This window comes from Centroberyx affinis, unplaced genomic scaffold (genome assembly GCF_046629955.1).
Source record: "Centroberyx affinis isolate AG114_WGS23_722 - 3 ecotype Tasmania unplaced genomic scaffold, CSIRO-AGI_Caff_v1 ptg002694l_1, whole genome shotgun sequence".
Lineage (NCBI taxonomy): Eukaryota > Metazoa > Chordata > Actinopteri > Beryciformes > Berycidae > Centroberyx > Centroberyx affinis.
The window spans coordinates 15,225-39,397 of NW_027280872.1; the positions used below are offsets into that span (position 1 = coordinate 15,225).

Here is a 24,173-nt window from a genome sequence, read left to right on the forward strand (position 1 = left end):
GCAGTGTAGAGATGTTCCTTTCTCTGATCATAAGGTTGTTCTCTTTGACTCAGTGCTCCCCAACCTGGACAACACTAACTGTGGCCCTGTGCGTTCACACATCTCTGATCCATCCTCTGCCAGGAAATTCTCTGCAGCCGTCTCCTCATCAGCTGTTGAAATAACGCCTTCTCTAGACACAGACAATCTCCTGAATAACTTCAACTCAACTTGCTCATCCATTCTTGACACCATTGCACCTTTTTAAACTGAGAAAACCTAAAAAAAATAATCTTCCTTACCCTGGTTAACTGAAAATATCTGTGCCTTAAAGAGAGAGTGTAAATGGAAGGCTTCTATCCTCACTGTGCACCTAACAATATTAGATTGCAGATTACTCCTGCTACTCAAGATATATATTGGCCTCTACACAGGAAGTTCCACTACCGTTGCCTTGTGCTCTCTTAATGAGATCAAAGCTAAAAATGAAACCATGTCCTGCCTACTACACCTTTAAAAGAAGCCCTTGAATTGGTCAGCCCACATTTTCTAGCAATAATAAATTCCTCTCTGATGTCTGGCACTGTTCCCTCTTACTTTAAGAGTGCAATTGTTGAACCCGTCCTTAACAAACCCTCTCTTGACCCTTGTTCTCTTAACAATTATAGGCCAATCTCTAAACTACCTTTCCGTTTTAGCTCTTCTGGATCTGTCCGCAGATAAAGCACTCACTTGAAAACAAAGGGTGATTACGCTTTCTCCTTTAGGGCCCCCAGACTGTGGAATAACCTGCCGGGGGAGATTAGGCCATTTCAGTGTCTTCTTTTAAATCACTTTTAAAAACACACTTTCACCGCCTGGCTTTTACTCGAACCTTTTGGCTTTTACTTCATGTGATTTTAACCTCTGATGTCTTACCTTTTTTATGTAATTTTGCTTTTTATTGTTATGTCTTTTTATGTACTTATTTTTCTCTCTGTTTTGTAAAGCACTTTGTAACTGTGTTTTGATAAGGGCTATAAAAAGAAAGTTTATGATTATTATTATGATTATTATTATTACTATTAAAACCACGTTGGAAATGCCTAAGGAGAATAGTAATATTTTCTATCTGTTCAAGTAGAAGAAATCAAGAGCCTGTCTTTCCTCCCCGATCCAAATTAATTGGTTTGAGCTGGTGGATCACTGTTTATTTCCTCCCTTTTATCCCCTTGATTGTGAATATCTTCCCTTGAAATGATTCAGCTGACACTCAAGCGTAAACCCTATAGAAGAATCACTTACTCTGTAGACTATCTTGGCTCAGGATGTCCTCGTTCTTTTTCTCTGTCTGTCTCTGCATATAAATGAGATTGCCTAATGTACATGTGCAGTTGGTAGCTTGCTTGCTGAAAGTATTTGAAGTAGGAGAAGTTCTCTTGCATGTGCTTGTGTCAGAAGAAGAAGTTATGTGTGTTTGTGGGAGACAATATACAGCTACTGAACAGTCATCCTTTCAACTGAAGACACACTGAAGATGTATTGTATTATATTTTATTAGAAACAAAATGTTGCTATTAGATGAGTCATTCACAAATATGAGAAATGTAAAGTCATTTTGAAAAACCAAACATGGTTAAATTAGGATGCAAAAGAATAACCAATCAAAATGAATGAACATCTCTCAAATTCAGCATGTGTCAAAAAATCACCTGCCATCATCTCCATCATTTCCCCCCTCACACCTGAAATTGTGCTTCAACTTTGAGTAAACACCAGCAAATACAACCTGAGAGAGAGAGAGAGAGAGAGAGAGAGAGAGAGAGAGCACGTTCTGCAGGCCAGTGGTCCTCAACAGGGGGAGAGATTGTGACTTGAGATTTTCTTAAAATGTTAAGAAAATCCAAGTCAAACCAAATTATTACATTCACCATAAATATTTAGGCTACTTATTGATGAGCAAATGATACAATATTGTCAAACCAGGTTAAAGCAGTTCGGGCCAGGTTTACCAGTTCATTGGAATTGGTGGCCCAACTTGTTTACAAAACTGAAGACTGAAACAAAGAATGTACATTTACATTAAAAAAAAAAAAAAATGCAGGTATGAGCAAGGATGAGGAAATTATTAGTCAATGTATTCCTATAATGAGTCTGTGGTAATCAATAGTGAGTTTAGTGGCCTTGTGGTGCTTAATGGTGTCTATTATGTCCTATATAGACACACATTAGACCCCCCATTTGACCCTGATTTAATGAGATTTTGTCCCAGGGAGTCCAATAAGGTGATTTTTTTTATTGTTGCTGATTTGGCACTGAGTTGTGTAACTGTCTATACTGTGGGTGGGGAGATAACAGTGGTGAGAGTGAAACCTCTGACTGGAATAGTCTTTCTAATAGGATTCTGTAATTGGGATATTATCCAGTGAATGAAATTACACCCACCCGACGAAACAAATGAATGAAACCAACTAATTTTTAATTTTTAATAGAATTGACTGGAATGTCTTGTGACTTTGAATTATGAGTTGAAGTTGAATAAGAAACCTTGTTAGCTTATTACCAGACTTCCCAGCATGCATTACATTTGAGTTGACCCACTAGAAACCTTGTTCTTGTTTGGATACAGATACAAGATAGTGACTTGTATGTATGTATGATAGGAGAATCATAAGTCTGTTTCTGATGACAATAAAAATAGTGATTACCATGATGAAAATGAGTCCAATCCGGTTCAATCCTTGTCCCCGATACACTGCAGTGTTTAAACAATCTGTAAAGTGGACTAATTATTCCCATGACAAGTTGCATCTATTCCTTTCTCAGCTACTTTTCAACATAGAGTATCACTTTGTGACACATGAACAACTTCCTTACTAGTACAAGAATAAATAACACAGGAATACAGTTAATCACAGTGATAAATACTTGTCAACATGACCAGACGTTTGCTGATTCACTTTAATGTCTTAAGTTCCCTCAGTGAGTTTTAATATATTAGAACAACTAGTGAAGTTTGACCAAGCTATTCTGTACAATTTCAGTCAACTTGCAAACGCAAGGCAGCATGGCAAAAAAAAAATTAAGTTAAGATTTTTTTGCAGTGCAGTTTGAGAACCAATGTCCTGTGGTATCACTATAATATTCCTATAATATTTCCATAATATTCTTATTAGGACTTGAAGTTTTGCTGTGATATTTGAATACTATCCTACTGAAATTCATTACAGGATTACTACGAAACCAAACCCCTTCATTTTATCCCTGAAATGTCCTTAATTTCTCCATTACATAAATATGAATTAAAATAGCATAGCTTTGAAAAAGTAAGTGTTAGTATCATGGGTTTATTTTTATCTATTCATGGGTAGGTTCCCAGAGACACTAGTAACTGAGAGATTTTTGTATGCTTTTTGTGCAGGGTTACAGGGTTATTAATGAGTTATTAATGCAAAGTTCCTGTCTCCCTGAATTTTTCATTATATTATAAACAATCAAAAACTAAGGGGGTGTTTAAGGGGGTTTCGACTGAATCTCCTCCCTTAACTAATTTTAAGTGGATTTTGCATGAATGAAGGGGTTAATTAATGTCAATGTAGGCCTAAGGTGGTTATTTAAAGGGATTGGTGGTTGTGGTTAGGTCACTCATTGACACAAGCTGAAATTTGCCGTACTGTACCTTTAACAAGGTGAACACAGGGTGTGGTTTATTAGTGCCAAAGTTTCCGGATGAGCATGCTCTAGTAAACAATAATGCAAGTGCACAAAATCTGGTCTGCGGCGAGAGGAGTCACCGCAATGTCAATTTGGTCAAATGTAGTATATTCTACCTAAGGTTTGGTGTACCTTATAATGGGCAGACTTGTGTTCCTGGTGTATCATTTGCTCTACAAACACAACTCCAAACTGGTATAGACTAGTCAGACAGGTTTGGACTGTAGGCTTTGTTCACTTTTCAGGCGATGTAGGCATTGGAAAGTTAACATGAAGGTGGTTACAACTGCAGCGTTTCTACAACTGTGTTTCTATGTGACAGGTGAGTGTTATTAACGTGTAACTGCACCTTTTTTTTGGGGGGGGGGGATAAAGTGGTGGTCTGCCTGGTTTTAAAGCTATCCCCGGTTATAAAGTGTTTTCTATCTGCTGTGACAGACGGAGATGTAACGCAGGTGTAGCGAGATGTTTGGTTCTCCTGAAAATCCATGCCCCCCCCTCTCCTTCTCAGTTTCAGGTGAAGGCTCCAGCGAAACCGCCTTTACAGCAGCGCCGGGCGACATCGCACTGCTTCCGTGTTACACCGACGGTAATGTAACACCGTCCTCAACGAGGTGGATGAAAAATGGACGAGAAATCATTAGTCGCGGTCACCCGGCGGCTGAGCCGAGCCCTTCGCCCGGACAGCGGCTCACAGTCCTGGATAATGGCAGTCTGAACATCCAGGAAGTCGTGGAAGGTGATGAGGGCAGCTACCTCTGCAATGCCACGTTCCCTAACAACACCATCCAAACAAGGGTCCAGCTTCAAGTAGTCAGTAAGTACAGTTGTCCATGTGTCCAGTAGTTTGTCTGATGTCCATGAATAGTCATGTTTGTTGGTGTTCAGGTAAGTTCCTTGCAGCAGTGTGTTGAAACTGGTTCTTGAGCATGACATGCTGTTGCAGGTAGACCAGGCCATGTGTTTTACACACACTGCAGGGGGCCAAAGTCACTGGACAGCTACTACTGACACAGTGATCCCTATTCATAGTATTCTGTTACATCACCACATGGCCATCTTGGTAGGAAAATAACAGGTGGTTGTAATAAATTAACAGGTGATTATAATCAAACGACAGCCACAGCCAATGAACTGTCTATATTGTAAGGCGCCATATTGGTGGGAAATGCATGTGACATCATGGGAATACTATGAATAGTAGCCTATGTGTTTTTTTCCCCTCAAGAAATACAACCCTGCTCTATGAAGCATACCAGAGTGAATAGTGTGCTCTGTGCATGTATAATAATAATGTGTATGACGATAAGTAACACTAAGGCAGGGGATGATGGGTCTACTTAAAAAGTAACTAGTTACGTTACAAAATGACTCTTTATTAAAAGCAACTCGGTAGAGTACTGTGGCATCACCACCATCAGTCACGTTTGAACAGTAGTAGTGAATGTGCTGCCATGTGTGTTGTTGACAATTGTTTTAAAACGTAATGCAAGACTATTGCTCTGATTTTTAAACAGTAAGCTATTGTCATTTATATCAAGCGTACATAGATTGCATTTTTTTTCAATTGGCATCATTTTATCTGCATGAGATGCTTTTTCTACTTTAAAATTTTCACAAAAAATTAAACAATACAAAAGAAAACTAAAAGTAACTAGGGCTGAACAATGAAGCAAAATGTTATCGAAATCGCAATATGGCCTACTGCAATTTTCAAATCGCAGAAGGCGCAATATTTGTTAAAGGCAAAATGTGTGTCAAAATACCATTTTAAGTTAAATATTGTGGCGCTGCAGAGATGTCCTGGCCTACACATCATATTCTACAGACTTAAGAAAACATCTTTGTTTGGTACAGATCCCCGCAAAAATCACACCGTAATCCTTTTAATACGTTTTTCAATGAAAATGAGAATAATGATGTAAAAATGATCATTCCCTCTAATATCGCAAATCATACCGCAATTGCAATATCAGTCAAAATACTCGCAATTAGATATTTTTTCAGAATCGTTCAGCCCTAAAAGTAACCTAATTTTAAAACATAACTAACGCAGAAGAATTGAAAAACGTGTTAAGTCACTAGTTACTAGGGCTGGGCGATATGGTTGAAATCAATATCATGATAATGATAAGGATTTTTCTCGATATCAATATATATCACGATATGGTTCATGTATGCAAAATCACGTTAAATAATCAAATTAATGTTCATCTCATTGAACCGAATGGTAATGTTAGGTGTGATGTCAAACAAAACAGAAATATTCAAATAATATTCCTACCATACCTCATTTTATGAGAGTTTTTAGGTAAAATTTGCTTGTCATCATCAGTTTAGACAGCAGAAATGTGTGTCACGATATTAAAATATCTTCATATCATCACGATATGATTCCGCTGAAAGACGATAAACGATGATATTGAATTATCGCCCAGCCCCACTAGTTACCGCAGAAAACTAATGTGTCACTGTCCAACACTGGTAATAACACTGATTACTCTACAGGGTTATGTGTGAGACTAAGCACGTATCCTTCTTTCAGGCGGTCCAGAAAACGTATCTACATCCATCGGTCCGGCCGCTGCCCTGCCCAACGGGACGCTCGTCACCTACCGGGGCTCCACCGTGTCCTTCAACTGCTCCGGCTCCTCCTACCCCTCTCACAATCTGTCCTGGAGCTTCATCGGAGTCTCGTCCAGCAACGGCTCGCTGGTCTCGGGCGCCGGATCCTGGCTGGACTTCAGGATAGAGGACATCCAGCCTGCTGCTCAGGGGGAGTACAGCTGCAGAGCCCAGAACACCGTCTCTCTCCAGGCAGCCAACAGGAGCACACAGCTGCTCGTCTACTGTAGGTGACTCACAACCAGAATATAATAGAGATATGGCTTATTTTTTAGGGTATTTCTCATTTATTGAACTGCACATTAGAGAGGGAGGGGCAATGCAGCTGAAGAGACACACTCAAATTTACTGTATCGTGAGTGCATGGTGTTTACCTGTAGCCTGCAGTGCCATAGCAACATTTTGCTCGTAATTAGAAACAGGGCTGTAGTGAAGAGCTCCTTCGTAGGGTCCAAGTCAGTTCCAAGTCCAGGTCAGATCAAGTCCGAGTCAAAACCAGGTGCAAAGGGGGTTGAGACCAAGTCAAGACCAGAGCAAATCGAGCACTATTCGAGACAAAGACCAAAACAGGCAGTAAATTCTGCATATGGACGTCTTTCCAAATGGAAAAAATAATGCTTAAGGAGTTTCTTAAAGACCCCGTGAAATCGCATCTTTACTTCCTTGATTTGATGCGTTTCCTGTTGAAACAGGATGTTGGGGCTATATTATATTTATGCCTACTAGTGCAGCATGAGGTCACCATGACATATACTCTGTTTTCCAGGAAGTAAAAGTAATGGAAGGTCATTTCATGGGGAGTTCAAGGATCAACATGGATATAGATCTACTGTATCTCCAGCAGCTCCATACTAAACCCTTCATCTTTCAACTAAATGATGCATAAGAGTTTTACTAATTATTAATGCATAGAAGTTTGATGACCATTACATAACTGTATGCAGGTGCAATTCCTTACTGTACAATGTTTGTAGTGCTGGGGAGAAAATAAACAAAGATGGACCAGGTGGAGAAAATCTTATTCGAAAATGTATAGGCGTGAAGTTAACCAAGTCCAGGACAACTTTGAGTCAAAATGGACATGAAACCAAGATGTCAGAAAAGTACTCTAAAGACAGAGACTCAAGAACTACAGCCCTAATTAAAAATTAATATTCGAGTGAGATTGACCGACACAAAGACATCACTTTAGTTTTGTTAAAGTTGCCAGTCTCACCCAGCCAGCATACCTGGACTTGAACTAATCACGGTATTTTACAAGGAACTTTGAAATCATTTCTTCCAAGCTTGTTCCCTGTGCGCTGTCTGTTGTGAGAAAAGCTCAGTGAGACAATGTTATCAGCAGGTCCGGGGCTGCTGGGTTGTGGCCACTTGGCAGTCAGGATAATGATCTGGTATAGAGGTGGGACTTCCTGAATTCTGAACATTCACAACATTTTCCGTTTTTTTGCCAACTTCCTCGTGTTACACGTACTTCCAGTTGCAAGATTAGCTATTGTGTTGTCTGCTTATACCAAACCTCTTGATCTAGAATTTGTGATAACAATAATAATGACAAAGTTTATTTCAGTAGAACCTTTCTTAAGCCCACATTACCAGCAGAAGTATCTAAATAATGACTAGACACTAAGGTTTAAATTCTGACTTTCCGAGTCGTATTTACCACTTTGCTGGCTCGTTCCTGTGTGCTCTGCTCGTAATTCCGATATTTCCGACATGACTTGAAGGCAGCATAAGACGAGGGGAATCTTTCATTAGATATTACACCAATAAAGAGGTTAAAGAGGCTAGTAACAACCCATCTGATCAGTAACTGTAATGTGATTACTGAAATTGGAACAGTAATGCCTTACTTTACTCCATTACAGGAAAAAGTAATATGATTACAGTACCTCATTACATTGTGACTGTGATTTCTCTCTTTTTAAAAAAAAATATTTTTATTGAAGCTCAAATAATAATGACAACTTCACATGTGAAAATTTTGTTCGCTTCAGATTTTTTAAGCATATAAACAAAGATTATAAATAGGGCTGGGCGATATGGTTGAAATCAATATCATGATAATCATAAGGATTTTTCTCGATATCAATATATATCACAATATGGTTCATGTATGCAAAATCACGTTAAATAATCAAATTAATGTTCATCCCATTGAACCGAATGGTAATGTTAGGTGTGATGTCAAACAAAACTGAAATATTCAAATAATATTCCTACCATACCTCATTTTATCAGAGTTTTTAAGTAAAATTTGCTTGTCATCATCAATTTAGACAGCAGAAATGTGTGTCACAATATTAAAATATCTTCATATCATCACGATATGATTCCACTGAAAGACGATAAACGATAACATTGAATTATCGCCCAGCCCTAATTATAAATGACAAAAAAATGAAATAAAAAAAAAAAGTGACTGTGATCTCTCATGTGTCCCTGGACTAGATGCTCCGGAGAGGCACCCTGAGTGCCTGTGGAGGCCGGGAGAAGACCCGTCCCATGTCCAGTTCAGCTGCACCTGGCTCGGGGCGTACCCCACCCCGACGCTGAGCTGGGGGGAGAACCACCACAGCCGAGGAGCTGACCTGGAGGGACACGTGTACGCGTCCGATGTGGCGGACAGCCTGGCGGTGGCGATGAACCGCTCGCTGCTGTTCGACGGGCTGACGCTGAGGTGCGCGGCGCAGCACCCGGCGCTCGCTCCGGGACAAGAGAAGGAGTGTTCGTTTACCCTCAGTAAGCAATGTTGTGGTGAAGTGACCTGCTGAATGTTTTATGTACTTTCCGCTTAAGAGGCCCGCTGAGCCTCGGTGACACTCATAGTAATATTGCAGTCTCAAGTCAAGTAATTAATCGATTAGTTGTTTGGTCTATAAAATGTCAGAAAAAAATGGTGAAAAATGTGGATCAGTGTTTCCCAAAGCCCAAGATGACGTCCTCAAATGTCTTGTTTTGTCCACAACCCAAAGATATTCAGTTTACTGTCATAGAGGAGGAAAGAAACCAGAAAATATTCACATTTAAGAAGCTGGAATCAGAGAATTTTGACATATTTTTCTTAAGAAATTACTCAAACCGATGATTCGATTATCGAAATAGTTGGCGATTAATTTAATAGTTGACAACTAATCGATTAATCGTTGCAGCTCTAAAGTCAAGTTTAACATTATTATCCATAGGGCTGGACGATAATTCAATATTATCGTTTATTGTCTTTCAGTGGGATTATATTGTGATGATATGGTGATTTTGGGATATCGAGACGCACGATTCTGCTGTCTGAACTGATGAGAACAAGCAAATTTTGTTTAGAAACTCAGACAAAATGAAGTATGGTAGGAATATTATGTGAAAATTTCAGTTTAGTTTAGACATCACACCAAACATTACCATTCGGTTCAATATGATGAACATTAATTTGATTATTTAACGTGATTTCGCTTATGTGAGCCATATCGTCATATATATCGATATCGGAAAAAAAATCCTTATGATTATCGTGATATTGATTTCAACCATATCGTCCAGCCATCCATTTAGGAAATTCATCTGGTCCCTGGTGCACAAACATACACAGTAACAATAAGACATCAACAACAACAAAAAACAAATGACAGCAGTTGTAAAAATACATTTTACAGGTCTAAAGTAGTTCTGGTCTGAAGTGAATAAATGGGCTGGTAGCAGTAAAAACATTTGCACAGTGCAAAGCTTTTGAGATTATAAAACAAAATTCAGTACTGACTGTTGAATACAGGAACAAAAGACTGCTTGAACCTGATCTCACCTGAGTCTGTGAAACGATTAATGACAACATTTACTTGCACTCAGTAGTATAATTATTGGCCTTTTGATACAGAGAAAAAAAATGTTTAAGCTTTTTATATACCTAGTAATGAAAGGCTTTGTGAGGAATCCTTTTTCATGCATCTTTTTTTTCATGGATACCTCATGTTACCAGTTTACTGTGCCTCCTCCCCTATAGGATAACCATGTGCCTCCTCCCCTATAGGATAACCATGTGCCTCCTCCCCTATACAAGCAGCGTTAGTCGTTTCCCTCCTGTCATAGGCTGTAGTCATATTTCTCCCATTGTATTTCTGTTTCTCCCATGCAACTTCACCATGCAACAGTTCAATGGACAGGTTTTGTCAGGTTTAGCGTATGGTGTTTAAATGTCAAAACAATCCAGTAATGCAGCTAATATTGCCGTTCTCCACATGTCTTTATCACATGATTAATACCCAGAATATGAGCTCAGCTGTAGCAACACAATGTCTGTGTTTACACGGCCCTTGTCTTAATCCCTAAATTCTCATAATTCATATTCTTTTGATTCGTTTACATTAGGCTCTGAGTACTGGTATGTATATAAACATAGCCAGTAAGACACACACCCATGCTCCCATGCCAAAACAAGAAAGTTAGCAGTCATCGGTGTTGCGTGCAGGACACATGAACAGGTAGTGAGTCACTCAGCTGTATCTTATCACAAGACAGGATTACTCAAGGAGAAGGCGCCAAAAAATCTTCTGTTTACCTTGCCATTACCTTATCAGCCTCCCACGATGATGCTAAACATTGAACGCAAGGTGTGTCACTGTCATATGAAACCTTAAGTTACCCCTTTCTTGCATAACTTTCCCTTAAAGTAATAATCCAAGACATTTTAATATAAATACATGTAATTTTTGCTACTCTCTATCGCTGATTGATAGAGCACAATAGTGATTCAACCTATATCCAGTACAGGAAAGCTTATTTGTTGTTCTTAACACCCGGTGTCTGGTAGTCTTTCCTGGGGAAAAAGTTTGTTCTCCTGATTTCCTGTGGTAGGTCGTTGCAGGGTTTAGAGGCCTTGATAGCCCTTTATAGCAGTGGTTCTCAACGTGGGGTCCGGGGACCACCAGGGGTCCATGAGGGGGTTCCATGGGGGTCCCCAGCAAACTGTTAAACTTCAGCATTATTTAATTTACAAGAAGTTAACACAATTAGAGAATGTACTGACTATTTTGATCATAGTTTCACTGTTATCTCTCTACCTACAATACAGATTGTGATGGAATTCTGGGAAAAATCATATCTAACAATAAAAATAGTCTCAATAGTCTCTCATGGGGGTCCGTGGCCCTAATGTGGACTAAATTAGGGGTTGATATGAAAAAGGTTGAGAATCACTGCATTATAGCACCATAAGGCGCTTTGGATAAAAATATCCACCAAATGGCTTATGTTAAAATAGGAAGAGTTGCATCATTTGTGCAGCGTGATCACAGTCCGGTGTTTCGTCCTCCTTCCTCAGAGAATCCGTTCCCTGAAGGTGAGCCGCTGGTCTCCGCTCTGGACGGGACCAACGTGACTCTAACCTGCACCGAGGCCAGCTCCCTGCCCCCCGCCAACACCACCTGGAAGAGGGGCACCAAGCAGGAGGACGTGGCGCCCGGGTCGAAGTACGTCCTGTCTGTGGACGGGCCCGTCTTCAGGCTGACCATCGTCAACGTCAGCCGGGACGACGAGGGCGTCTACTTCTGCCGCAGCGAGAACCCGCTCGGGGTCCGCGAGCTGGAAGTCTACCTCACCGTGAAGAGTGAGTCAGAGACCAGAGGAGGCTGGGTGTGGATGATAATAAGTTTATTTATATAGCACCGTTCATACATAGAATGCAACTCAAAGTGCTTCATATCAAATCGATTGATTAGAACAATGAGTGGTTTAAAAATAGTGAATGCATTAAAACCATTACATTACATTAAAATTACATTAAAATTTCAAAATCATAAATAGTCCAGCATAGGAGTGACCCTCTGTGCCAGTGACAACAGCAATTCTAAAGTAATCAACTCATAAAATGACAAGCAAACAAGAAAACAGAAGATTAAAAAACACTGTAAAGGGTAAAAGGCAATGTTAATTAAAAGCTAAGTTAAAAAGAGAGAGAGAGGATAGAGAAACCAGACAGTCTGAACGATGGTCACACACTCAAACGTACACACACAGAAAAGTAATGTATGAATGAAACACCTGGATTCATTTAAAAGAAATCAAATAATCAGCAATAAAAAGGAGGCTGAAAATGATTACATTTTCAGCCTCCTTTTCACCCTTTTTGTTGCTGATTATGTGATTTTTTTTTTATATGAATCCAAGTGTTTCATATGCAAAATTACATTTCAATGCAAGCATCACAGTGATATGGCAGGGTTATGTTTTTTTTCACAATACTTTTTTGTGTGTGTGAGAGAAAGAATGAGTGAGAGAGAATATTGCAATGTGTGCAAGGAAGTTGTATGTATGGAACACCAGTTTCATATATAAATATTTAAGATTAGAGGTGGGGGAGAACATAATAATAATAATAATAATGATAACTTTATTTGTATAGCACTTTTCTAAAAACAATGTTTACAAAGTGCTTTACATACAATAAAACCCAAAAGCAGTGATGTGAAACTACCACAATGAATGATATAAAAATAAAAATAAATTTAAAAAATATATATAATAGAAAATAGGAATAAAAGGTAATATATGAGGTAAGCAGGTACAACTAAAAACACAAACAAACAGAGATACAATTAAAAACAGATCGAACTTTACATAAAAGTGTGTGCCGGAAAAAGAAATTCTAAAAAAAATAGGAATAAAAGGTAATATAAGAGATAAACAGGTACAACTAAAAAAAAAACCCCAAAAAAACAAATGTTTAAAAAAAAAAAAAAAAAATGTTGAAAAAACAATGTTGAAGTGTAAAAATGTGTAGGAACCTGCAGGAGGGCTTGAGCCTGACCTAAGGGATCATGAACACAATGAGCTGAACAGACTCATTCCATATGAATGGAGGCAGACATGTGGAAGAAGGAGCCGGGCGATGCAGGTGCAGCAGGCCCCACCTGTGGAATGCTGATAAACCTGCTGCTCCTCCCTTCTTTTTTTTTTTTTGCAGATGTACATTCATGAGCTTTTTTTTTTTTTTCTCTTCTGTCTGTTGTTTTTGTCCCCGCAGCTTCTTCTGCGTACACAGGAGCGATCATCGGTGTGTTTTTAGCCGCGCTGGTCGTGGGATCGGCCGCCATCATCGCTAAAACGGTGTACTCCAGCCGCCACCGGATTTGTCTCGGTAACATATTTTGTGTTTTTTTTTTTTTTTTTTTTTGTCGAGTTTGTCTTTATAACACAAGCATGAAAGTCACAAATGCATGCAGCCACTGACCCTGCTCCATTTCATATCACAGATGTTTGAATATTATTTGATCAGTCATTCTTTGATCATGTTATAATCTCATATAAAGCATGTGTAATCCAAGATGTGTCACAGCATGCATCGTCACTCACAAAATATATGAATCAGAAATGTCCACCAACACTGATTTCACAATTGCTGTTCATGTTTCCGTTGCAGGGAGTGGCTTTGGGTGAGTATCTCACATTTACTAATGCAATACACACAATGTATGGTTATTGTCAAAGTAACATCCACCCTAAGACACTTTAACACTGTTAGAAAACAGCTATTGTCAATGTACCTTGCGTTTCTGGGCCCATGTTCTTGTTTGGTGGTGTATTTTTCTTATTCATGTGGATAACTGGCCAAATGTAGACAATGTGACGTCATGTGGAGATATTTCCAGCACAGCTACAATGTTGTTTGGTGGCAGAAAATGTTTCAGTGATCTAAAATATCAACAGTAAACGTCAGGTTTTGGTGTCAGTCCCTCAGAATCAAAGAGCGAGGGCTTCTTTCTAGAGCGGCCATTTTGCACCAAGAGACGCTCAACAATCATACAGGGAGAAATCCATCGTAGAAGAGGCAGAGAGACCGATTTCTCCACTGACAGCAGCCTCAATAGACCAGAATGCATTGCAGCCACAAGATATGTTGAGTTTTGAATAAGGGGCGACTCACTTTTTCTGGACTGGAAAAACTCTCACTCTGTTGCTCATACTATGCTACTGCTATCACTATTAATCTCTCCACCTATATGTATAACCCCATAACTGAATGCAACAAATATCACGCCACTTCTCATTGGGTTGTCGAAAGGCATTCTGGGAAATGTAGGAAATCACTAACTGAAGTAGAGGCAGATGAGGCAGGTTGAGGGGAAAGTGGGTTCACTAAAAATGTAAATTACAACACTAACTCGTGGAATGCACTGACTCGAGTGGGGACTCGAGTCATAATTTTAAGTGCTTGAGACTTCACTTGATGCAAGAAGAGAAGACTTGAGACTTGCCTTGACTTGGGTTCTGGTGACTTGGGACTTGACTTTGACTTGTAGACTTGAAAAGGTTTCTAGAGTCTTGACAAAACTGAATTTGTATGGAATGATTGAATTTAATGAAGTTGAAACTGATTATAGAAATCAAACTCATGATGCTCTTACCAAGTTTTTGGGTTGAAAAGTCCTAGATATTTAGTTTCCTTTAAGATATTAAATTGATACTGGACTCTTGATTTGTTCTGACTTGACTTGGTGTTCTACATTTAGACTTGAGACCTGACATTAATGACCTGGACTTGACTTGGACTTGTGCCCCAAGACAAACTGAGACTGCCTTGGGACAAAGTTGACTTGGTCACACACCTCTGCAGCTCGATGATATATAACAGTGTAAAAGTATCTGAGGAGTTTTCCTTTAATATCACCATTAGAGGATTAACCCATGCAGCGTGACACTTGACCTGCAGCAGTAATCTTAACAATAAATCCGTCTGTTCTCCAGGCGGATGGAGGAAGACCAGGGAGACGTTCTGAGTCTGGTGGAGTCGGACGACGAGCAGATCTTCCAGGACGCCGTGCCCAGGCTGCCACCCGTCACCAACGGACACCACACAACGCTCGTCCAGATACACCGCATCCCGTCCAGTGAGGCATAATCACTAGAGCTGCAACGATTAATCGATTAGTTGTCAACTATTAAATGAATCGTCAACTATTTTGATAATCGATTAATCGGTTTGAGTCATTTTTTAAGAAAAATAAGTCAAAATTCTCTGATTCCAGCTTCTTAAATGTGAATATTTTCTGGTTTCTTTACTCCTCTATGACAGTAAACTGAATATCTTTGGGTTGTGGACAAAACAAGACATTCGAGGACGTCATCTTGGGCTTTGGGAAACACTGATCCACATTTTTCACCATTTTTTTCTGACATTTTATAGACCAAACAACTAATCGATTAATCAACAATGAAAATAATCGTTAGTTGCAGCCCTAATAATCACAGCAGTTTGCATTGATTTGCTGCTTTGTAAATAAATACAAAGGGTGAAAATGTTTTGTTATATGAAATGCAGAGTAAAAATGTCTTTTTTGTAGGCGATCACGAGGACGCAGACGTGGCTGACACGAGTCCACAGCACCAAGAAGACACTGTACAGACAGAAGAACCAGTGGATCTTGTAACATTTTAGGTATTGGGTGGTTTTAGCTAAATGTTTTATAGGTACACAACATTTACTCCCAATGAGACTGTGAACGGGATTGGTGGAAGACACATGTAAAGAATTTTTTTTTTTTTTTTTCATTTTTTTGTAAACTTATTTCTATGATTGATGCCATTTGTTTGTACAGCAATTTGAATGTGTTGTTCTAATGGTGATGTGCATAAATGGAGTTGCTTAAAAAAAACAACCATGTGACTGCTTCTTTTAGGTTTTAAAACAATAAGTTTGGTCGTCGTAACTCTGGTTCATTATTTGCTGTTCTTCGATTTACACCTGCATCTTAATCTATAGGCATCTTGTATACAGATTATCTTTGATTAGAACGGTCTAGTCTTGCTGATAGAAGATATTAAGGAATGAGTTTAAAAATGTGTTTTGTCATTCACCTTTTAAATTTCTTTTAATTGGGATGCAGCTGAGGGTAAACCTTTTTAGGCAGAAATAATCTTGATGACATTAAATCTTAGTATACATCAGTGGTTCTCAACGTGGGGTCCGGGGACCACCAGGGGTCCTTGAGGGGGTTCCAGGGGGTCCCCAGCAAACTGATGAATTGTTAAACGTCACCATTATTTAATTTACAAGACGTTAACACAATTAGAGAATGTAGAACAATGACTGTTTTGGTCATAGTGTTTCTGTTATCTCTCTACATAAAATACAGATAGTCATTGATTTCTGGACAAAATCATATTCAACAATAAAAAATATTCTCAGATTTGGGTCAGAGAGAAAAAGTCTAATCAAATGGGGGTCTGTGGCCCTAATGTGGACTAAATTAGGGGGCCTTGATATGAAAAAGATTGAGAATCACTGGTATACATCATACTAAGCACTATCAAACTGATGTAAGTAATATGAAGATAATGTCTCCTAAGGGAGAAAAGCTGTTTTTCTTAAAGATTAATAGATTTTTGATCATATTGGTGGTTGTCTGCCTTATGATAACCACCACTGGAGGTCATAGTTTGCTAACATTTTTTTTTTTATTAATCATTACATTACTGGTTAATAATTAAACGTGCAACCAGTTCAAACGTGTTTGCCAACCCTGGAAATAAAAAAAAAGAATGGATATGGGATATTACTTAATAAGGAGGAGGGCCAGGTTTTAGGGGGGTTATGTAACAGAAAACGTGACAGAGTTCAACAACAATGCAGCCAATCGGATGGGAGTGACTCAAGACAACAGGAAATCAGCTGAACATTTTTGCTTCCGACTCGCACATTTTTGAGATAGCAAACATCACACAGAGAGAGAAGTGACTCCCGTAAAGAAAAGGAGGTCTGGCCGGACCTGCTCGTTCTTGCCTTTCTTATTCTATGGTTTCGCTGCACTGGAACTGGAGCAGGGAGGAGAATTTCGGGAAGTTAGCCAGCGATAACGCGAAGAAGAAGAATGTGATAAGCTCGGCTGTCAACGGTCATTATCTTGGCAACGATGTGTTCCTCGGTAAACAACGCGGGTCTACCTACATGTAAGTCACATATAGGCCTATAATCACCACTTAACTGTGTATTTTGAGTGTAATATGTGAGCGTAGTCCTGTTGTCATCGTAATATATCAGCTACATAACACTGGTTCGTCAGCGGTATCTAGGTAACGCAGCAGAGAGCAGGACGGAGCGGAGCGGGGCGGTGCAGTGTGGAAATTATCTGTCAGTGTCAAGAGAAGGGCAGCTCGGTACAATATTGACATTTCATCCCGTTCTCAAACCCTGTGTTTATGAATTTGTGTGGCGTTTCCCCTCCAGCGTCCGACCCGGGACTCATCCTGGAGCTGAAAACCAGGCGCCCGCCCTCCCTGGAGGGTCGGGCCGGGTGTGAGACCTGGAGCGTCGACTTCTCCCCGGACGGAGCCTGGTTCGCCTGGTCGATGGGACACGGGATTGTCTGGGTGGTCGCCTGGCCTCTTGACTCAGAGTAGGTTTACATCAGGGATTACCTGCACGTATAGGCCTATATATACACTGCCTTCAAGTGCTCCTCGGAAACTCCTCCTTCCGAGCCCCGAAGTCGTAAACACCACTCTACGTTCATATTTACCACTCGCAAAATACGGCGCATTCATGTACTACTGGTTGGAAATGCAAACCTTTTAAAAATCAAATTACTTTATTTTCCACGAGGAACTTCATATGTGCCGTGGACAGACAAGACCGATAGGATAATCACAAGACAATCATAGCACAGTCATCAACATAATAGATAATCATTGTTTGCAACCATAATTAAAAATGCTTAAAAAAAAAACTAAGAATAAAACAGGTAAAACCAACCAATAATAGTGCCTTTTTTTTTAATCTGGTTGCTGTTTTGTGCTGAACATCTGCATCATCTGTTTTTAATTGATGTTTTAATTGATTTACTGGCCAAAAGTTGTAAATAAGCTCACTAAATTCTATTTGAAGCTTAGAGGACAACCTCTAAGCATGCACAAATATGCATGACAAGTTAAAGTTAATCAAAGAGTGAAAAAAAAGCATACTACAATATTATTCATTTACATAGCAGGCCAAACAATAACATAACAAAGTGCAACATTTTTACCATCAATTGTTGACACAGCTTCTATGTTTTCCACCTTTTTTCCCTCAAGACATTACCCCTAAACTAAATGTAACACAGAAAATGTATCTTCCCCAGTCGCATTTACCAAATTGTCAGGTCGTTCACAGGAACGCTGAACTCGTATTTACGATATTTCCAACAGCACATGAAGGCAGCATCACTTACACACATTCAGATTCACCCCCCCCCCCCCCCCCCCCCATGTCTCAGTTTCTTATATTGTCAGGCTTCTCGCTGCTCTTCTCACTCACAGAGAGAGTCAGGACGGCGAAAGTGACAGAGGAGACAAGAGCTTCAGCTGCGGTCACCCGGTGTGGGGGCTCGCCTTCGGGCCCAGACCGCCAAAATCCAAAGCAGCATCAGCGCGTCCAAACAAAGTCCCGTCCAAAGGGAACAGCCTGCTTCTGGCCACCGGCTTGGAAAACGGGGTGATCAAAATCTGGAACGTCTTGACAGGTGGGGGTTTGTTTGTTTTTTCGAGGAAAGAATATTAGCTGTGCTGGTTTCTGTTATGTGTTTTTATATCGCTTTTTTTTTTTTTTTTTTTTGCACATTCAGGTGATGCTCTGTTTGATCTCCACGGCCACGAGGGCATCGTGAGGGACCTGGTCTTCCCTCAGAACGGGAAGCTCACCCTCGTGTCGTCTTCTCGCGACAAGACCTTGAGGATTTGGGACCTGGCTCAGAAAGGTGTGTGTGTGTGTGTGTGTGTGTGTACGCTGTGTGTGTGTTTACTAAAGTCAGTCGTGCGATGAAACCAAACAAAGACTCGGAGGTCCGTGTTCACCACCTGAAGGCAACTAATCATATCCGTTTCAAGTTCAAGAGTGGTGGTTTTAGATCCCATTATAATAACAGAGAGAGTTAAAGAAAACATAAGTTGTGTACTTTCAGGGAGGGTTTCAAATTCAAAGTGCAAGTGATTCGGATAGACTAAACAACTGCAAGTTCAATGGCTGATTAAAAAAACAATCTCTTTGACTAAAAGGTTCAATTGTTTTTTATAGGGTGTGTGTATTACTTTTATGTTTGTTTCCTTTGTTTGTTTAATCCCTTAGGGTTTTTTTTTTAATCTCACCTATGCCAGCAATTGTTTATGAAGAATGAACGTGTTTTTTTGTATCAACCGTACTTTCTATTCAGTTCCTCTTCATGTTTTATCTCTGTTGCAGGTAAAAAGGTGCAGGTCCTGTCCGGCCATAAAGACTGGATCAGCTGCTGTTGCATATCGTCAGACTGCAGCATGATCGCATCGGTCGGCAGGTTTGACAGAGTGAGTTACATCTTCGCCTCCTGGAAAAATATATTGTTTTACATTCGGGGAAGCAAGGTTGTATAGTGAGTAGGGAGACAGTCCTTTTAAAATATGTATCTCCTTCCAGAATATGACCTCTTAAGATGCAGAAGGACATTGTTTTATTAATATTTTATGAGTTGGGGTTTAAGCTTCCAAACCTTCAAAGTGTCCAAAGTCTTCTTAAGTCTTTATTACAGACCTGAGCTCCCTTTTTATTGCTTATTTTACAGTCTTTGATTTATGTGACCTTTCTGTTATTTAATCAGTAAGAGTTTCAAATGTAATGACACTCCAGTTTTCGGACTTTCTCTATTATGTTTTAGCATAAAAAAAAAAAAAAGCAAAATAATGGGAGGTGGGGGAAGTGTGTGTTGTGATACAGAATCAGGATTGCACCTCTCACCTGGTTGTGGCTGGAAGAAATCCTCGTTTTGTCATGCATGAATGTGCATGAAGTGGTTTTTTTTTCAGTCTCACTCGGCTTTACACTCATACAGTTCCACACGTTCACACCTGGCAGCTTCCCAGTAGGACTACAGTCTTGTGTTGTTGGCCACTGAGCAGCTCTCTGGAGCATTTGGGCGTTAAAATCTGCACTAGTAACTAATTAATTTGGGCAAATAGGGCGAATCACTAGTGTGTCTCGATTCAAGGGGATGGGACGCTCTTCTCTATTGCAGCCCCACTCCATGATTTAGGCTGATAAGAAAGGTGTATTTTTCCCTTTCCCTGCCTAATTTTTTTTTCCAGTCATTCACTTCTGCAAATATTCTCAGAGAATTTGAACCTTGTGAGCTTCTGGTCACAAACCCGCTTTTCTAACAACTGTAAATGTTCAATGACAAGTCCACACAGGTTCAACAGAGATACATATCTCTTAAAAGACCACTCCCTCCTATAATGTGCTGGAGATCCCAGCTATCTGATTATATCCGTCTGCTCCCGGGCCTGGTTGTTGAGAGACTGACAGAGTATTTGAGGAGCTGGTGGTGTTTGATTCTTCGATTCTTCCCAGTTCTTTTCTTTTGAGACATTTGTGGCACCAGGCAGCTGTTCTCACCTCCTAGAAGTTGCAAACCGCTAATTTGACAAGTTCTCATTTGCAGACAGAGAAAAACCAGTGAAGACAGACAGCACAGCATTGTGATTTTCTGATCACAATCACACTTAAAAATGTTTGTTACATGTTGGAGCCTGTTCGGTTAACATTCAGTGTTTCATTAGAATAATTTTACTGAGCAACAGAAATCACATTTTTTTCATGTGTGCTCTTACAGTAATTTTAGCAGCTATCAAATGGCAAAATAACTTTGAGCCTTGACTAAACCCCATCAGCATCATTAGTCCAAATAAAAAAAACTGAATCTTTAATGGTTGTAACAGCAATGTCTCATAAAGCCTTAATGGTTTTGCCTTCATCAGATGGTGTGTCTGTGGAGCCTGCGGTCATATACCTTCATCAGGAACCTGACAGGAGGGACTCACAAGACCTTCTACCTCCTGGCCTCCTGCGACTTCTCTCCTGACGGGGCGCTGCTCGCCACCGCCGCCTTCAGCGGCTCCAGCTGGTGGATCGACCTTTGGGACCCTTACACTGCGGAGAAACTGGCCACTCTGGTGTACGTTTTCCCTTCGTTGCAGTGATTCTGTGTGCTGTTTTGTGAAACGAAGGGGGTTCGTATCGCGATGAATTTAAAGCGTAGTGACTTGTGCACAGATGGGCGATCTCTTCACATTAGTTCCAAATGCAGGAAAAAAAACTCTACATTAAGAACTCTGAAACAGATTTTTTTTTTTTTTTAGAAGTTTTAGATTTTCTATTCCCATAAAATAAGTAAATATTATCTAGTAGTTAAATATATTCAGTGATGCAGTGGTAAATAAAAGGTGGATAAAATATGACCTCCATAAGGCAAATGACCACCAATAGAAACAAAAATCTATAGTAGTTTCAGAAATGCATCAATATGCTTTTTATCCTAGAAAGACCCTATCCTCATATAACTTCCATCAGTTTGATGCTACTTAAGATGATGTCTACTATGAATTTATCTCTTTAAGATGTATCAGTCTAAAAAGATTCATCTATTGTGCAAATAAAACAGGGGTAAACTGAGTTTAGGTGGGTTTTACCCTCCACTATGTCCCTGAACATTTCCAAACAAAACATTAACTTGCTAGATAAAAGAGTACCCAGGTGTAAATAAGTTAAGTATTAAGCTGGAACCCAGATAAATCCAACACTGCCACTATCACTATTTACATCTGTTCTACCATCTGAAAATATGTCCAGGTGTCCAACTAGTGCAACCTGTCCCTGCATTATATTTTCATTCTGTTTATGTTTATGTTGTGAGATTCGGTATTCAAGTGATGTGCATCTGCGTGACTGCTGACTGTAAATCCTCTTGAATATAATGCTTTAAAAATTCTTACATGTTGTTTTTATCTACAGTGACTACTGTGAAATCTACGGGCAAAACCAAATCTCAGCAATACAATTCTCTCCCGATGGTTTGCACTTGGCAATAGTCACTGAGGACAGGTGAGAAGTTTGTTAATATTCTCTTGGAAGTCTTGTATGTCACTTCAGTATGTGAAAAGACTATTTCCTGCCCTGGATGAGGTGATTTCAGACGGTTATTGTGTCTGCAGAGCCCTTCGGGTCTGGGAGCCGGGGAAGCAGGGCATGGTGATGCAGACCAAAGAGGACCGAACCTCCAACGGACTCTGCTGCAACTTCCATCCACAAGGGGGAGTGGTCGCCACAGGGTACAGAACCTCAACGCCTCACCACACTTTAAAGGGGCAATAAGTCACATTTTTACTGCCTTTATTGCAGAAAATTACTATAAAATATCTGCGGGGGGTTTCATAGGATTGTTGATCAACACCAATAATTCGCCAGGTGCTGAGACTTATGCCTTTCAAAACTCACTTTCCAGCCCATAGTTTGTTTTGGAGCAAAAACTTGTGCTGACTTGTGTTTGACGTTTTGAAGTGTGTATGTGTGCAGGAATCTGCCTGAGCCCCAGTGCTGGTTCAGCATCCTCAGAGAGGGTGGTGCAAAGGAATTCCTGAATGTGTTGTTTTTCTAATTCAGCATCCTGAACCGCCTTCCTGAGGGCAAGAGTTTGTATTTCCCATGAAGAGCATGTGAGGGGTTGAGAGCTTTTTATTGCACTGACAGAGAGTTAAATCGTATTGTACAGCACGATACTCTGGATGGTAGAAGAGAAAAATAGTGTGAGTATCTACTTACTTGCACCAGAGGACCTTACGGCGTTTTCACACTGTAATGGTCATTTTTAAGTCCAACCCAGAGTTTGCTAGGTTGTTATATTGTATTGGTCCGGTTCGTTTCAAATTACCTAGTATCAAGACCTATTGGACAGATATTTTGGTGGAAGTACAAAAACAACAAACTAGACCCTGTATTATTCCGGGGGACTTTTAATTTGACATAATCCTCTGCGATGCGGTGGACGTACTTCCACTGGTAGGTTTTTCTCTAGCTAGTGAGATTTCAAGGCTTAAAATCTATGTAAGAAAGAGTGAAATGACTTGACAAGACTGAACTGCCCTGTCAACAGTATGCATGCATTAGGTGTCCGTTGTTGCACCTTGCTGCTGATATACTCCCCATGACATTACTGCTCCAGTAGACATCGCTGCTGAATTTCTGCTCTAATTAACAAGCTTACTTCTCTCTGTTGTGAAAATGTGACTTTGGGTCACTGCAGGCCACCGTAATTCAAGGGGAGGGGTGAGAGGGGTGAGAGGGGTGGGGAGTGTGCCAAACACCTGCCGATCATGTCACAATTCCTGCTGGTCGCCGATGGAAGTCATAAATCACTTAATGCCCCTTTAATTCCAGCACTACCTCCTGTTTTCAGCTGACAATAACAGCCAATGTTTCCTTCTCTCCTGTCGTGGCAGAACCAGAGACGGCCATGTGAGGTTCTGGCGGGCGCCCAGGTTGGTGCCCAGCCTGTGCCACCTGTGCCGGTCCATCCTGCGCCACTCCGTCTCCACCCACCAGATGGAGCCGCTGCCCATCCCCAGGAGGATCCTGGAGTACCTCACCTACCGGAACATCCCCGACCGCCTCAAGACCTGCTGCTCCTCAGACGAAGAGGAGTGGGAAAGTTAAATAAGGAGCGTCTAATGCAACAAGAGATTTACAATGAGTTGATTGTTATACACTGTCGCATTATGGAAATGCCTACTTTGTTTGCTGAAAATAATGTTTTCAAAGTTGATGAGCACATGTATTTAGCACACTTGTTTTTGTTTTTTTTAACAGAGATCTACTTTAGATTCAACATTCCTACAGAGATAAGGATTTAATTTATTGCACTACTCTTAAGATAATGGCATTAGACTCAATTTACACAAGTTTATTTGTTTGACTTGCATTGTATATCACAATTTTATACTATTAATTTATTGTGTAAATATTCAACATAATACAGAATAAACCTTTCTAATTTTTGTGTTTATAGTCAGAACGGGATAGCTATGATCGTGTGTACTACTACTTGAATCTGTTA

The 24,173-nt window shown here is 40.1% G+C and overlaps 2 protein-coding genes across 3 annotated transcripts; both read left to right on the plus strand.

Moving 5' to 3' along the window:
- Positions 1 to 3,702: 3,702 nt before the first annotated feature.
- vsig10 (V-set and immunoglobulin domain containing 10) lies at positions 3,703 to 15,921 on the plus strand. Its single transcript, XM_071535372.1, has 9 exons — positions 3,703 to 3,994; positions 4,184 to 4,489; positions 6,218 to 6,523; positions 8,749 to 9,039; positions 11,606 to 11,890; positions 13,307 to 13,420; positions 13,703 to 13,715; positions 15,028 to 15,170; positions 15,624 to 15,921. Exons 1-9 carry the CDS (start codon positions 3,943 to 3,945, stop codon positions 15,716 to 15,718), a joined length of 1,605 nt encoding a protein of 534 aa, XP_071391473.1. The 5' UTR covers positions 3,703 to 3,942; the 3' UTR covers positions 15,719 to 15,921.
- Positions 15,922 to 16,962: 1,041 nt separating this feature from the next.
- wsb2 (WD repeat and SOCS box containing 2) lies at positions 16,963 to 24,164 on the plus strand. Of its 2 annotated transcripts, none has more exons than XM_071535359.1 (9): positions 16,963 to 17,229; positions 17,507 to 17,675; positions 18,550 to 18,779; positions 18,882 to 19,013; positions 19,496 to 19,596; positions 21,043 to 21,239; positions 22,076 to 22,165; positions 22,276 to 22,392; positions 23,560 to 24,164. In XM_071535359.1, exons 1-9 carry the CDS (start codon positions 17,193 to 17,195, stop codon positions 23,771 to 23,773), a joined length of 1,287 nt encoding a protein of 428 aa, XP_071391460.1. In that variant the 5' UTR covers positions 16,963 to 17,192; the 3' UTR covers positions 23,774 to 24,164. The 2 variants fall into 2 exon arrangements, with proteins under 2 accessions (XP_071391460.1, XP_071391461.1); XM_071535360.1 differs by having other exon boundaries at positions 18,577 to 18,779; positions 23,560 to 24,161.
- Positions 24,165 to 24,173: the final 9 nt, after the last annotated feature.